Source organism: Pan troglodytes, chromosome 7, assembly GCF_028858775.2.
Source record: "Pan troglodytes isolate AG18354 chromosome 7, NHGRI_mPanTro3-v2.0_pri, whole genome shotgun sequence".
Classification (NCBI taxonomy): Eukaryota; Metazoa; Chordata; class Mammalia; order Primates; family Hominidae; genus Pan; species Pan troglodytes.
The window spans coordinates 108,797,204-108,813,171 of NC_072405.2; the positions used below are offsets into that span (position 1 = coordinate 108,797,204).

The 15,968-nt window shown below is 37.2% G+C and overlaps 1 protein-coding gene across 14 annotated transcripts in view; it reads right to left on the reverse strand.

Moving 5' to 3' along the window:
• The window catches only part of STK3 (serine/threonine kinase 3), a 459,940-nt gene that overhangs the window by 184,101 nt on the left and 259,871 nt on the right, over nt 1-15,968 (reverse strand). For all 14 annotated transcript variants that reach the window (XR_010159291.1, XR_010159292.1, XM_063816448.1 and 11 more), the window contains one exon: nt 8,286-8,478. Coding sequence is in view for 12 of the 14 variants with exons in the window: in XM_063816448.1 (XP_063672518.1) it covers nt 8,286-8,478 (193 nt within the window). In the remaining 2 variants the exon portion in view is untranslated. The remainder of the gene's footprint in view (nt 1-8,285; nt 8,479-15,968) is intronic.

Below are 15,968 nucleotides of genomic sequence, written 5' to 3' on the forward strand. Positions count from 1 at the left end.
CTATATGCATATACAGGTAAGACATTTTTAAAATGTATATTTAGTAAATATTATTTAACCCAGTATTTAAGAAATGATAAACATTTATGAAAGGTTAATATAAGTAAATAATTTACAACCTAAACATAACTGGTTATTTCTCCACCCATTCTTTTTTGTTTTTCTGAGATAGAGTCTTGCTCTGTCGCCAAGGCTGGAGTGCAGTTGCGTGATCTCAGCTCACTGCAGCCTCTGCCTCCTGGGTTCCAGCGATTCTCCTGCCTCAGCCTCCTGGGTAGCTGGGATTACAGGTGCATGCCACCATGCCCAGCTAATTTTTGTATTTTTAGTAGAGACGGGATTTCACCGTGTTGGCCAGGCTGGTCTCGAACTCCTGACCTTAGGTGATCCCCCTGCCTTGGCTTCCCAAAGTGCTGGGATTACAGGCTGAGCCACTGCGCCCGGCCTCTCCACCCATTCTTAATACAACATGGTCTCCACCTACATCGCCATCCAGCTGCCTCTCTGTTCAATGTGCTCCAGTGTATCTCCAGCCTTCTTAAATACTCCAGGTAAGTTCTAAACACAATACTCCAGGTGAGTTCTGGCTCCTGAGAGCAGAGGGAAGCTGTTTATTTCCTTGTTCTAAAAAGTGGTTATCTGTCCTAGCTGCACCTCAGAAGCACTTGTAGAGTTTTTAAATTTTAAAAAATGTATTTTAAAAGCAGAGATGCCCAAGCCCTGCTCTAGTCTTCAGACCAGCATCTCTGAAGAGCGACTGTTACAATACATACTTGTGAGGCTGGTTATTTGGACCCAAAAGCAGGGTTTATCTTGTAAATCAAGCCCACTGCTCCAGCCTGTGGTGATCTTTTAGGATCCTCGTTCTATCCTATAACATGTTTTTATTTTGTTCCACTTCATGTTATTTGCAATTCTGATGGACCTTCACCTTATAGCTTCATCCAAGTTTCTATGAAAAATTTTGAGCTAGCCAGGGCTGGAGGCCGAGGTCCTGTATCACAAAATGAGAAATCTTCCGGTAAACAATTTATTATTTAACATTGTAGTCGACTGAAATTTAGCAACCACTACCGTGTGCCCCTGGTGAGCCTTTGTATCATAGAGGCTAGAGAGCTGAACACCACATTTCTCAGAATTCCTCGCAACTAGAGTTCTGGGTAAGTGCACTCTTTCGCAACTGGGGTGGTGGGGGCGGTGGGGGGAAGCAAACAGAAGCTATGTGCCTGCTAGTTTAGTTATTTCCTTCTTACAAGCCCTGTCATAGAGGCTTGATTATTTACAGCAGCATTCTAGCATCTAGTCACCAGTTTCACAGGTACTGAGGAGTGGTTGCAGTAATATTTAGTAGCTTTCTAATCCCTAAATAGCAGTGAGGGTTGATTTCAATCTGTATTACTGAACTCAGCAGTGCCAGCGGCAGCCTCTGGATTGCTATTCCTCGTTGTGGCAGTAGTAGTTGTTCCTTATATGCTCACTTTTGTGGTGTTGTGGGAGTCACTCTTGAAGCCTATGCTACACAGCCTTCTCCTCTAGGCTTTCCATTGATTTTCTTAACTTCTACATCTTTAATATGGCTTGGCTCTATGCCCCCACCTAAATCTCATGTTGAATTTTAATTCCCAGTGCTGGAGGGGGGACTGGTGGGAGATGATTGGATCACGGGGGTAGTTTCTAACGGTTTAGCACCATCTCCCTAGTGCTGTCTCGTGGCTGAGTTCTCACAAGATCTGGTTGTTTAAAAGTGTATAGCACCACCCCCTTTGCTCTTTCTCCCGTTCAGCCATGTAGGACGTGCCAGCTTCCCCTTCCCCTTCCACCATGATTGCAGGTTTCCTGAGGCCTCCCTAGCCATGCTTCCTGTACAGCCTGCAGAACCATAAGCAAATTATACCCCTTTTCTTTATATATTACCCAGTCTCACATAGTTCTCTATAGCAATATGAGAACACATTAATACAATCTCTGACTTAAATTGCTTTGTGTGTGGAATACCTAGAAGTAGTTTCTGTTTCCTCCAATAAACTCTCACTGATATAAGCACATTTGAGTATAACTGTTGCACTCTCATAACAGGACCACCAGCTAGGTCACACTACATAGTGTCTACAAGGATATCATGAAAGACCTTGTCAAATACTTTCCTAATATCCTAAGATACAATATTCAAACTCTGCATTTTCTCTGACCTTGAAGTTTAGCAATGCTGTCAAAAAAGGAAATTATATTATTCTGATATGATTTCTTCTCAGTAATCTATGCTGACTTATAACGATCCTGATCTTTCCTAAAGGACTCTTAAATGTTCTAGAATCCTGCCCAAGAGGGACATTGAGCTCACTGGCCCCAGAGTAGTGATGTGATTCTAGTGTCAACCCTGTGTCTATATACTGGTTCCATCACTTACTTGCTAGGAAATCTTGGACAGCATTCCCAAGTCTCAGTTTCCTTAGTGCTAAATGGTAGTGAAATGCTATTTTATAGGATCCTTGTGAGGAGTAAATAAGATAACATATACAAAATCCTAAGCACAGTGTTTGGCCTGTAGTAGGAGCTCAATTAGTAACAGCTATAACCTGAGAAATTCACCTTTTTCTCCATTTCCAAAAATAAAATAAAATAAAATGTAAACGTACTTTTATACTTCCATGACACTCTCCTCATTTTCTCAAAGAGATGTCAAATTTCACAAACAGTGGAAAACAGTTCTCTCATCTCAAGTCGTATCAATAGATATTATCAAACATACTCTCGGTCAGGAGATGCCAAGTGCGCTGAGTACTTCTCTAGCATTTGCTCATCTTGCCATTCAAACCCCTCTTATTCATGTTGATGCTACTCAGTTCATTTTGGAGATCATCATTCTCTATAGAAGCCCCTTTGACTAGCTTACTAAAAAAAGAGAGATGGAGCAAGGTCTTGGAGGAGGCAGGGAAAGGTGGAGGCAAGAATTTGCCGTGGGAAGAACAGAGTTGCTTGATAGCTCAGCATCTCCGGTCCCAGGAAGATATGATTTTTATCACCGCATGGGAAGCAGGGCTGACAATGCCCAGGGCTTCCCGGATGCTCCCTCTTACCAAGTTGTTGGAAGGATAAATTAATAGGGTGGACAGATGAATATTATCCTTTATTGATTATCAACTATATTTAAAACACTGCTAGGCATGTTTTGAATTTACCTAATACACACACCTGCACATATACACACAACAGAGAGACAAATATTTATCACTGAAACTCAGAATTAAGCAACACAATTACTAAATGATTTGGCTTCACATCCCATGCTCTTCACTATACCACATCATTTGTTCAGAAAACATTTCATGAACTCTTACCAAGTGCTAGGTATTGTATTAGGTATCAAAAATACAGTGGGAAATAAACAAAAGCACACGCTCACAATAAAGCATGACAGTGCTGTAAGAGTGAAAGCTTGGGGTGAGATGGGAGCCTATTAGAGGGGCACTTATTCCTAACCTGGGGTTGATAGAGGAAGCAACCTCTTAACTGAGCCTGAGTGAATGAATATGATTTAGCAAAAGAAGCATAAATCCCACAGGAGGATTTAGGCATTGCAAGTGGCCAAAGGTAAAAAAGCTCTGTAAGAGCTGAGAAGCTGGAAGAAGGATGAAGAGGGAATAGAAAGGTAAGTAGGAACCAGAGCATATACTGCTTCTTAACTGGTGTTGAGCTTTAGCCTATAAGCAATTGGTAGTCACTGGGAGGGCATAAGCCGAAGAGAAATGTGCTGAAATCTGTAAGGTGGGGAGGGAATGAAGATTGGAGGCAGAGGATCAGTTTAGAAGCCTCACAAGTGAGAAACTATGAGGACTTGCACTAAAGAAATGCAAGCAGAGATCATGAGAAGAGGATAGGGATATTTAGGGGGCAGAACTGATGAGATGTTACTTCCATGAAGGGTGAAGGAAGAAACGGAAATTAAGAATGACTCAATTTTTCAACCTTATTCCAAAGACCACATTTAAAACACCTATACAGCTTCTCTAGGTACTTGCATGATAACATTTCACTTTTTTTCTGTAAAGTAGGGAGCAACGTCATCTACTGAAACTGAGATGGGAGGCAGGAAGAAGAGATCTAGTGAAGATCTAAACTAGCCACTCTGTTGAATGAGGAATTGCTGAACAGAGAAACACAGGCCTCCAGGAAAGCTGAGGGCCCAAATGGGGGAGAAGGTCTTGATCTGGCAGCCCTCATCTGTGCAGATGGAAGATTATCTCCAGCAGCACTCAATAGCCAGGGTAAAGATGCAGAGAAGATGAACACTGAGACTGGACCATATCAAAGTTTTCCAGGAGAGGCAGAAAAGACAAGACATTAGGGCAGTGGAGTTTAGAATATAAGAGAGTGGCAGAAGCAATGAAATATAGCCTCTAAGAGGAGTTTAGAATATAAGAGAGTGGCAGAAGCAATGAAATAATGAAATATAGCCTCTAAGCTGGATATAGAAGTGAAGGGAGGGTGTGCTAATAAAAAGAAAGCAGACTAGGAACTAGGGTCAGGGAACTAGAGGGCTCTCATGATAGCATTTCCCAAAATGTGTTTCTCAGATACTTATTACACAGGATGTTAATCACTGATACGTTCCTCATTAAAAGCTTTTCATGGTCAAATAAGTGAAGGAAAGCTTGGGTAATGTAATTTTTAAACTGTTTCCTTCCTGTACTATTTGTATTTAATAAGTTAATAATATATACTATAGTTCTCTAATAATTTATCTCTAGGATAAATATGCATTTCCCAAATAATTCTGATTACTGTATATTATTTATCTATATTTATCAGAGAATTTCACTGAATGGGTATCTTAAGGAACACATTTTCAGAGGGTCTGCTCTGTGAAATGAGAAGCAGGGATGGTAGAACACTTGAAAAGAAAGTATCTTACCAAGGCAGGAGGTTTACCTGAAAGTTCTCTTAGCTTCCAGAGCTATGTATCTTTAATTCCACTATAACACACACACACACACACACACACACACACACACAGCTTGACTCTGACTCTACTGTAATTAGTATTCATTCATGAAACCAATATTCCAAGAGCATGTACTATTATGTGGCAGAGGAGATTTATACAGCATTCTTACCAGGACAAACTTCGTGACTTATCTGGAGAAACAACAGATACACACATGAAAAATAAAAACCTGGCTGGAAAATATGGCTCTTCCTCAGATACCCATAAGACATAGTTTCCCTCCAGGGCAACTAGTGCTACCAATCTAGCCACAGCTCTGTAAGATCAGAAAGTTCCTCCATAAAAACAGAGCTAACTGAGTAGATCTGAGCTGAACAAACTAAAAAGCCCCAGTCTTTCTTTGCTGAAGCTACTACTCTCCCAGAGTCACCCATGATGAAATAATCTCTCCTACCCCATCAGTTTGATGACATAGATTCTTGACCTGGTCCTAATCTACTCCAGGATAAGAAATCCTAAATTGATTTTCTTCAATGACAACCAACCTGCTTTTACCCAGTGTCAAGCATTCAGAATTCCAACTGGCACAGACTAGTATGGATAAAACATAATCCATAAGGAAGAAGTAGAGATCCACATGTAAATAATGGCTAGTGCCAGACTGTGAAGGATCTTGGTGACACAGCTGAAGCCTGGACATTCCATGGGGAATGAGGAGGCCTTAGGGATATCTGAATAGGAAGACTGGGAGCGGGAGGGTAAAAGTAATGCCATCATTGCTAAAAACAGGTTTAGAAAGTTATTCTTGGGACATGCCCATAGGGTCCACGTCCATTTTTTAAAAGGCAGATCAAATTTTAAAATACTTTTTGTCATTTTTCTCCACTTCCCTTCAAAGGGTCTGTGGGTAATTTTCCTTCCTAGAGGTAAGGAAAATAGGCCCATAATTTCTAGCTTCATGGTTAAAGGTATAAAAGAGAAAGTGTAAACATAATTTAAACTGACAAGGATGTTAAATCAGGCAACTCACTTGAAACTCCAATGGAAAAAGAGATGAAATTCTAAATCTTCAGTACACATTGTAGAGATTTTAGAAAACCAAAAATAATATACTGCTATCATCTTATTAGGGAACAAAAATGCTAAAGACACATTAGCAAATGTGGCTTTGACTGATGTGACATAAGCTGAGACCTCATACCAACTAATTTAAGAAGTTTTGAAGATTTAGATCACGAGAAAAACAAAACTACAATAATTATATGGTTTCAGAAAAAGTAAGTCTTCCCTCAATAACTTCTTCACATACTTTACTACTGCTATACTACAATATGACAATCCCTAGGGGTTATACTAACATCACTTGATTAGAATTTTGGAAACACTGAAGTCTCACATTACAGAATGATGTCTAACTTGTAGAAACAAAAAACACAGAAAGTTGGCTCATGGGATTTAAAATTTGCTGAGGTCCATAAAACAACTGCAGCTATAAAAACCACTATCTGTTCAACTTCAAAATTGGTTTTCACTAAAATCTCTGTGACAAAAAGTCATACCTATACAATCAGTTATAACAAAATTATAACATGTATTGATTTTTGTGGATGTCAAATCTAAAAGTCACTACACAAAATGTGCAGAAATCTGTGGTATAAAGTATGATGTCGGAAACATCATCATTAGTCTCTCTTCCTTGAAATATAATACACTGCAATCTAAATGAATTAGATTCTATAAAGACTCATTTTTCTTAACTATTATATATATGCTGATGTTCAACTATATGACTTCATGAAAAGTTGTTCATATAGTTTCATAAGGAGCTCAGTAACTCCCTAAAGACACAAAAAAGCACTCAATGATCTAATTGATCTGTTAAGAATCATAAAATTTGAGTTAAAAATTATATCAGCTTATGGAAAATTGATATTACATGTTGATGAAAAATGTGTTAACTGTTTTACCACAGAGTCTTCGTGATCCACTTGTACCCCAACACTAGCTGGTTCTGGAGGCCATAAGACCATCCTCTGCAGTGGAGTGAGGCACGTTATGGATGCAGAAAACTTACTCTAGTCAGATGCCCAGCTAGGAATTTCAGGAAATCCAAGATTTAGGCTGCTTTCCAGGAAAAAGGCACAGAAGACCCACCAATGGCAGGAGATAGAAAATTCATATTCCACCCCCAGGATTATGGCAATATAGCAATCTATTACATTTTGTGCTTCATGATCCTCTCTATCCAAAGTACATATGCAACCATAGTGGGCTACACAGAACTAGGGAATGTGAAGAAAGCAGCAGTACTGAGCCACGTGACTTGAAGTTATGGGTCAGACCTCATGGGGGAGTAGCAAAAAGAAAAGGGTGGGCAAAAAGGAAATGGAAGTATCTGAGAGAAAATTCTGGTATCCATTTTGCAGTACCAGCAAATCACTTGAATATTTACAATTTTCTAGGTTCTACAATGCTAGAAGTCATGTAATTCTGCTGTTCTGCCATGGAGAGGCAATACTCTTCAGTGGAAAGCAGCCTAGTGCTTGCTTAGACTTTGACACTAACCACACAGGACTAGGGTAGGAGCATGACAGGAAGAAAAAGGTCAGTTGGTGCTAAGAGAAAATTCATTTTTGCCTATAACTGTGAAATCACAATGACCTACGATGTTAACTGCAGTATCTTAAAAAACTGTTTTTAAAAAAGAGAAGTGCTAGTCTGTGAAACCATTCCTATTGTCATCACTTTGTAAGCAACAGAGGTCAGAGAGAATGTTTGATCATCATTTTAGCCACTGCAGCACCCCCAGCACTGTGCCTCACATATGATAAGCAGCAGTAAATATTCATGGAACTGAATCTTCTGTATGAGCATCCCTGTCTCTTAATCCTTCTTTCTAGTGCTTCTTATTTTCCCACCTTATTTCTTCCCATAGCTCGCACTGCTCTTTGTGGTTTAACTGATAATTTGGACAACATAAAATAATAGTCTGTTGAATTTACTGGAAGATAATTTTAGGTTCACTTTTTTAATTGGGAAAGTAAATGTTAGGAACACTATCTTTTTCTCTCTAAAATACTTTGCAAATTAAGCTGTGGGTTAGCAACCTTCAACAGAAAAAAGTTCCATAACTCTAAGTTGAAGATGTGTTGTTTTCTGCTATATTAAAATACAATTTTAAAAAGGTGACTTGTGCCATACTCTTTTTTACTGTTACATAAATCTAAGAAACAAAATTTTCCACAGTTGGCTATAAAAAGTAACACAGAACTAGCTTGGTTCCTATAAAAGTATCCTTTCAAATTAGAAAACTAATATTCAATGTAAAAAAGCCACATACTTTTCATAGTTCCATCTTCTTCTTCCTCATCCTCACTGTTTATCACCATGGTCCCCAAGTCGGATTCCAACATCGTGCTATTATGTTCAATCATGGTCTGGGCCCCTTCACTCATCGTGCTTGTGGCCCGCATGGTGCCCACACTCTCCACACTAGTCTTCACCATGGTGTGGGAATCCAGCTCATCTTCATCCTGCAAGCAAAATACTGCAATGAGGGAAGACTTTTCTATGACAGCTGGATTTCTTAATTCTTAACAAGAGAATGAATATATTATAGTTTTAATACTTACTAAAAATACTATTAGTACTGATTTTAATATAAATACATACATACAAATGTTATTTTAAGAGTGAAAATTATTCAAAATAACCTAAAGCTTTAGGTAATTACAGATCAAGCAACAGAAACTGATGAAGTAGAAGGCTGCTAGTTGCTTTTAAAATAAGGATTAAGATAGGTAAACTATCAGTAAATGCATAACAAAGAATATGGTGACAAAACAACTAAATATATATGAGAGCACCTTTAAGACAGAACACATTGACACTTTGTATTATAATGGGCATAATGATGTCTATAACCTTGTAAAACAGCCATTAGCTTTTTCTTTTAAATTATGGCAAAATATACAAATACATATATATAAAATTCACCATTTTAACAATTTTTAAGTGTATAACTCTGAAGCACTAAGTATATTTACAATGTTGTGCAACCACCACCATTATACATTTACAGAACTCTTCATCCCCCCTTTCCCCAGCCCTGGCAACCTCTATTGTACTTACATGAGGTATCTAGAATAGGCAAATTCATGAGTACTACTATTCATACCATAGTACTAATTCATAATTACTATTATACTTATGAATTTGCCTATTCTAGATACCTCATGTAAGTGGAATCATACAATATATTTTGCTGAGCCTAATGCATTCAAGATTCATGCATATTGTGGTAGAAAAATTTCATTCCTTTTTAAGGCTGAATGATATTCCATTGTATGAATACACCACATTTTGTTTCCCTATTTATCTGTTGATGGCCATTTGGATTGTTGACACCTTTGGCTACTGTGAATAGTGCTAATGTGAACACTGACCTACAAGTATCTGTTTGAATCCCTATTTTCAGTTTGGTTGGGTATCTACCTAGAAGTACAATTGCTGGATCACATGGTAACTTCATATTTAATTTTTTAAGTGCCCAAACTGTTTTCCACAGTGGCTATACCATTTTACACTCCCACCAGCAATGCACAGGATTCCAACTTCTCCACATCCTTGGCAACACTTGTTATTTTCCATTTTTAAAAAATAATAGCCATCCTAATGAACATGAAGTGTTATCACATTGTAATTTGATCTGCATCTCCCTAATGACTACTGATGTTGAGCAATCTTTTCGCACGCTTATTAGCCATTTGTATATCTTCTTTGGAGAAATATCCATTTACCCATTTTAAAATGGGCTGTTTGGTTTTTCTGTTGTTATTACAAATTCTGGATATTAATTCCTTACCAGAGATATAATTTGCAAATATTTTCTCCCATTCTGTGTGCTTTTTACTTCATTTATAGTGTCTTTTGATGTAAGTTTTTAATTTTGATGAAGTCTGATTTATCAATTTTTTGCTTTTGTTGACAAATCTCAGCTTTTAAATGTTTCACAGAAGAATCAAGTCAGTAATAAAAGTACGAATTAAAAGTGCTTTTTAGAACATTCACCAAAGATATACTGGAATAGGGTCATAAAAATAAATTAACAAATCCTGTTTGAAAGACCAACTGATAATCACAGTGCTTTGGGAGGTCAGGGCAGAAGGCCAGGAGTTTGAGACCAGCCTAGGCAATGCAGCAAGACCCTGCCTCCACAAAAAATTTAAAAATTAGCTGAACACGGTGGTGTGCCTGTAGTCCTAGCTACTTGATGGGCTGAGGCTGGAAGACTGCCTGAGCTCAAGAGTTTGAGGCTACAGTGAGCTATGATGGTGCCACTGCTCTCCAGCCTGGGTGACAGAGCAAGACCCCATTTCAAAAAGAAAAAAAGGACCAAAGAATCTGCTATTTAGAAAAACTTGATTATGCACGGAAATTCATTTATATTTATTCCATTTTTAGTAGAAACATATAAGCAAAATCTAGTGCTGGCAGAGGTCAAAATGCAAATCTGAGAACATCAATGTTGAGTTTCAGCAACTTGGGTTGTATAATATAACAGCAGTTGGACAGCTGTTTGATACCTTTCCTCTTCCTAAACCTACATGCTAAGCTTGGGCATTACGTCTCAAAGTCGTTTGCACTTCTTTCATGATCCTTTCTCTTTTAGAAGACCTCTTCATTCTCATGCCTTCAACTATCTAATAAGTCGAGGAGTCTCAAATCCTGAAATCTTCCTATGTCTTTACTTATTACGTAAATACTTAATGATGTCTAAAATTTGACAGTCCCAAATCAGATATTATTTCATTTATCTCTCCAGTCTCTCCTATCTGTCTCCATCCCCAACAACCACCACAAGGCATGGTAATCTTCACTTGCTACATAAAACTTCAATGTCTTCTTACATTTATTTTCTCTTTCATTCCCTATATATGCATCAGTCAACTAGTTCTTTAAATAATTCTCTCTTAGCTCCATCTCTTCTTTTCCATTCCCACTGCTACTGGGTATAATCCTCACTACCTCATAGGTGGTTTACTGCAGCTAATGCTTCCTGACTGAGGACTCTCCCATCTAACTTTCTAGAGTCAGACACACATTAGTTCAAATCCTGGCTCAAATCACTTATGAGGCATAGGATCCTTGTCTCCAAAGATTGATGATTAAATAAAAAGGTAAGCAAAATGCCTGCATGCTACCTGGAACAAGGTAGTTTCACACCTTCCTCAAAGTACACGGCATTATACTAACCTTTCTTGAATACTATTTCTATCATTCTAATGAAGAATCTACAATGGCTCCCAGTTACTGCCTTCATTAAAGCTAAACATTTCTGCCTAAATTTCAATGTCTTCTATGGACCAATCCTATTTTCCCATTGTTCATATAACCTCCAATACAGGCAGGCTGGACTTTAACTGAATCTCTTTGCCATAACTCCATATGATGCTATGTTCATTAAAGACTTCCTTTGTGTACGTCTTATTCTCTATCCAGAAGGTCCTTCCCCTCTATCCATTTAACTAAATCCTACCTAGTTTCAGATCAAGTATCTACTACTTCCATGGCTAATTCAGTCTTTGTTAATTATTCTCTTTTCTAAACTTCCATAGAATTTACAACCGGCATTAGACACTTCTGTATTCAATTTATGATCTCATATTGCAAGCAATTGTTTTGCAAAATCTTTTATAAATGTAAGTACCCTATGGACAAGAATGTCTTAGAGTACCTCTGAATCCACTAAAGTGCTTCATTCAGTATTCAAAACACAGTAAGGGTTTGTGAAAGTTGTCAGAATCAAAATGAAGTCATTTCTGTTTAAAACAACAAAAAAACAAACAAAAACCAACCCTGACAAATGGAGCAAGGGAAAGCCATAAAGAGATGGTCCTCATGCATAAATGCCTGATAGCGAAAGCTATCACAAAAGACTGCCAGAACCACCATCTTGCACAAAGGCCATTGCAATCTTACATGAACAATACTGCGAGGACATCTACCCAGCAACTGCCTATCCAACCACAGACTGGCGCACAAGGATAAGCACTTCAAAACAATTAGGCAATTCTCCCCATTTTTCCTTTAAAAACCTTTGTCTTCCTTTACCCCCCGAATATGCACATTGTTTTGTATAGCACCTTTACTCACACTGCCCTATTCTAAAATAAATGTTACTTTCTTTTAGAGAGTCTTTGTTATTTAGGTTGACACGTTCAATACATATTGACTTTTTCATGGAATTATAAAATCAAGGACCTTTACAGTTAGAGAGAAACTAATTCAAACCATCATTTTATATCTGAAAACACTGAGGTCCACAGAAAATAAGAGACTTCCCTAAGGTCACACACCTACTTAAAAGTAGGTCTGGGACTAAGAAACAAGTTCTTTTATTTCTTAGCCCATTATTCTACTATATACATGTACCTGAATTATGTTTAAATTTTTCTCTACTCAAATGCTTAAGTTGGAGATGTAAGCTCACAATTTTTAAAAGCTTATATCACCACCTTCTATTCCCAGAGTCCCATATAAATTATTCCATCCATTCTAGTCCAAGCCACCATCTTCTCCCACTTGGAGCATGAAAATAGCCTACTGACTGTTCTTATTGTTTCCATTTTTGCCCCTTTCAGTCTCACTCACATAGGCAGATTGATCCCTTCAGAAGACAAATGACATGTTACTCTCCTGCTAAGAACTCTGCATTTGGCCTCCTATCACACTTAGAATAAGATCCAAAACCTTTATCATGTCCAAATGTGATCTGGCCTATCCCATCTAGTAATATCTGCCAATCCCATCTCCTATCACATTCCTTCTTGCTCACCAAGCTCTAACCAAGCTGACCTCCTTTGCTGTTTCTTGAGCATTCTAAACATGTTCTTCCTTTTGAGCCTTTAAATTGGCTGATCTCTCAGACTGGAATGCTCATCCATAAATCAGTTTGATAATTTATTTAACTCAGGTATCTATTTAGCTGTGACCTCTTCGGTGAAGCTTTTTCTGACCACCAATCTAAACTAAAGCCTCCATCATTTTCCATTCTTCTGTATTCTTCACAGTCTATACCTGGCCTTTACAACCACTAGAATGTAAGTCTGATGAAGACAAGAGACTGTTTTAACCTCTGAATCCTCATTATTAAAACACCTAGCATACAGTAGGTACTTGATAAATATTTATTTAATGAATAAATCAATTTATATTTTCACTTATTAATCATCCAACAAGCATTTATTGTACATCAAGTAGTACACCAGACATTGGAGATGAATAAGATAGTTTAATTCCATTTCAGTTTTTAGGGAGTTTGAGATCTAAGGGAAATCTACTACCATGTGAACAATAAGTTACAGGACAATCTATTAAGTGCTACAAGAAAAGTGTTGACAGTAAAATGGGAATACCAAGAGTAGAGCCTCTAACTCTGCCTTTAGAAAGTGAAGAAGGTCTCACAGAGGAGGCTGAACTTGAGTCAGCTCTTAAAAGATGAGTAGACTATATATTTAACATACAATAGATACATTTGGGTGGAGTGTTTTACAACAACTTTTTACATTAGAACTACATTCAGACACATTCCTTCTCAGCTCAGACACCCCAAGATTGAATTAGGTGTCATGCCTCTGTATTCCCATAGTACTCTGTGCTTATGCTGATTTTACAGTACTGTAATTGTCTATCCACTTACCTTGTCTAAATCCCCCATTAGACTCTCAAATCTATAAGGGCAGTAACTACATCTTGTTTACAGTTGTATTCCTGATGTCTGGTATGTTCTTATTATGTAATTTATTGAATGAATGTTAAATCTCTCATTATGAGGTAATGCCAAAACACAGAATGAGGGACAATTTTATGAGGTTCTAGTAACATGTTCTTATTATAAAACATAGAATAGCTATTAAAGATATTATACTTTGGGACAGGAAATAATGCCATTAACTACAATTATTCAGTTGATCATTTATTTAATAATGAAAAAACACTTATCAATGAGTTAGAAGCACTATGCTAAGGTCTTTTTAATTCTCTTTCGGCTGGGCATGGTGGCTCACGCCTTTAATCTCGACACTTTGGGAGGCCGAGGTGGGTGGATCACCTGATGGCAGGATTTCAAGACCAGCCTGGCCAACATAGTGAAACTCCATCTCTACTAAAAATACAAAAAATTAGCCAGGCATGGTGGCACGTTCCTGTAATCCCAGCTACTTAGGAGGCTGATGCAGGAGAATCATTTGAACCCGGGAGGCAGAGGTTGCAGTGAACCAAGATGGCACCTGGGAGACAGAGTGAGACTCCGTCCCAAAGGGAAAAAAAAAAAGTCTCTTATTAACCCTCAGAGGTGCTATTATTCCTCTTAGGCAAAGGAACCTGAGGCTCAAATAGGTTTCATAATTTGTCCAAGGTCATACAACAAATAAGTAGAGAAGCAAGAATTCTAGGCAGGTCTAATTCTAAAGCCTAAGACCTACCTTCTAATTATGTAAGGCTTTTAAACTATCTACAGCATTTCTCAAGCCCCATTTAACTTATACTACAGGTTTGCAAGAACATGTTTCATTTTCCGAAGTAAAGAGATGAAGATGATTTTCTATCAGTTCCTTTTTTCAAATCTGCTGGTTGAATATCTTATTTTGTCACGGTTGCAACCAGTTTATTCCCAAAACACTAACTCTATTTTAACACGTGTGAGTCATTTTTCTCTTATCCTTGTGAGATTCAATGCTGTGACCATTAAACTTAACAAGAAACATAACATCTGATTGGTATAAAATAGTCCTTAGCCTCCCTATATTCTACATTAGAGTTGAATCTACAAAGGGACAATAAAGCCTGAACCTCTGGATTCACACAATTGGCTTAGATAAAATTGTAAAAACATTGAATTAAGTTTGGAAGGGATTGATCTTACTGCATATTATTTTTACTTATGTAGTCAATTTGCTAAAGAATGCTAATCTAATTTACAAATTGACAGTAAAAAAATAGCAATAAAAATAGCATGAACACTCAATTCACTAATGAGAGGGTGACACACAAATAGAAATTAATAAAGTACAGATGGAATGATAACTAGTTAAACGAAATTAGAAAACTCACTTATAATTTGGTGATGGTGTTGAAAACTTTTAAGCCACAGCTTTTACTTTTTAAAATTCTTAACTTATTCTTGATATTTTAGATTAGTATTATAATTTCATTTGATACTTTTTATATTTTTATAATGAAACATTTATGTTTTTTCAAAATTATATTTCACTTACATATACTCTGTTATTCCTCACAAAAGAAAAGCAGAAGAAAAACATGTTGATACTTCATAGAAAAAGGTCTGCAGAACAGATGCTTCCCCACTGTAGAAAGCAGCCAATTCCAGTAAGGAATACAATAGCATTTTCAATCAGTGGCCATCATGTGCCAGGAATGCAAAACACAGTACTGATGATAATCCAGTTTATGAATCATAAAATCCACATGGAATACAAATATTTGAAAACATTATTAGGAAATCCTACTCCACTGCTAAGACATGCTTATGCTAAAACAGCCTGAGAAATAATCAGAGATTTTGCATTATCTACTAGTAGATATTTGTAATATCTACTACCTTAAAGCATTTTCTAAATACTCAGTAATTGACTGAATTAAGGATAAAAAGTATTTATCACTTGTGAGACTAATTTGTCATTAGTGTCACAAAAGACAAATACTTTAGAATATAAAATTGTTTCTATATTCTCAAAATGTTTAGAATATAAAAATAGAATATTTCTCAGTTAGGATACCTGTTTAGTGAGACAGTTAGACTACTCCTTAAACAGGTGTCCTAAACGGAAAATATTCTAATTTTATTTTTCTTCTTAAAATGACATTAAACACTTCTTTATTGCACATGCAATCACATAACAGCATAGTATCAGTATCAGAGCAGTGATCTTAATGGCTTTCATTCAACTGGACAATTCTAATGAGTATGCATTCTGCTATAGCATGAAAAAAAATTCTTCAA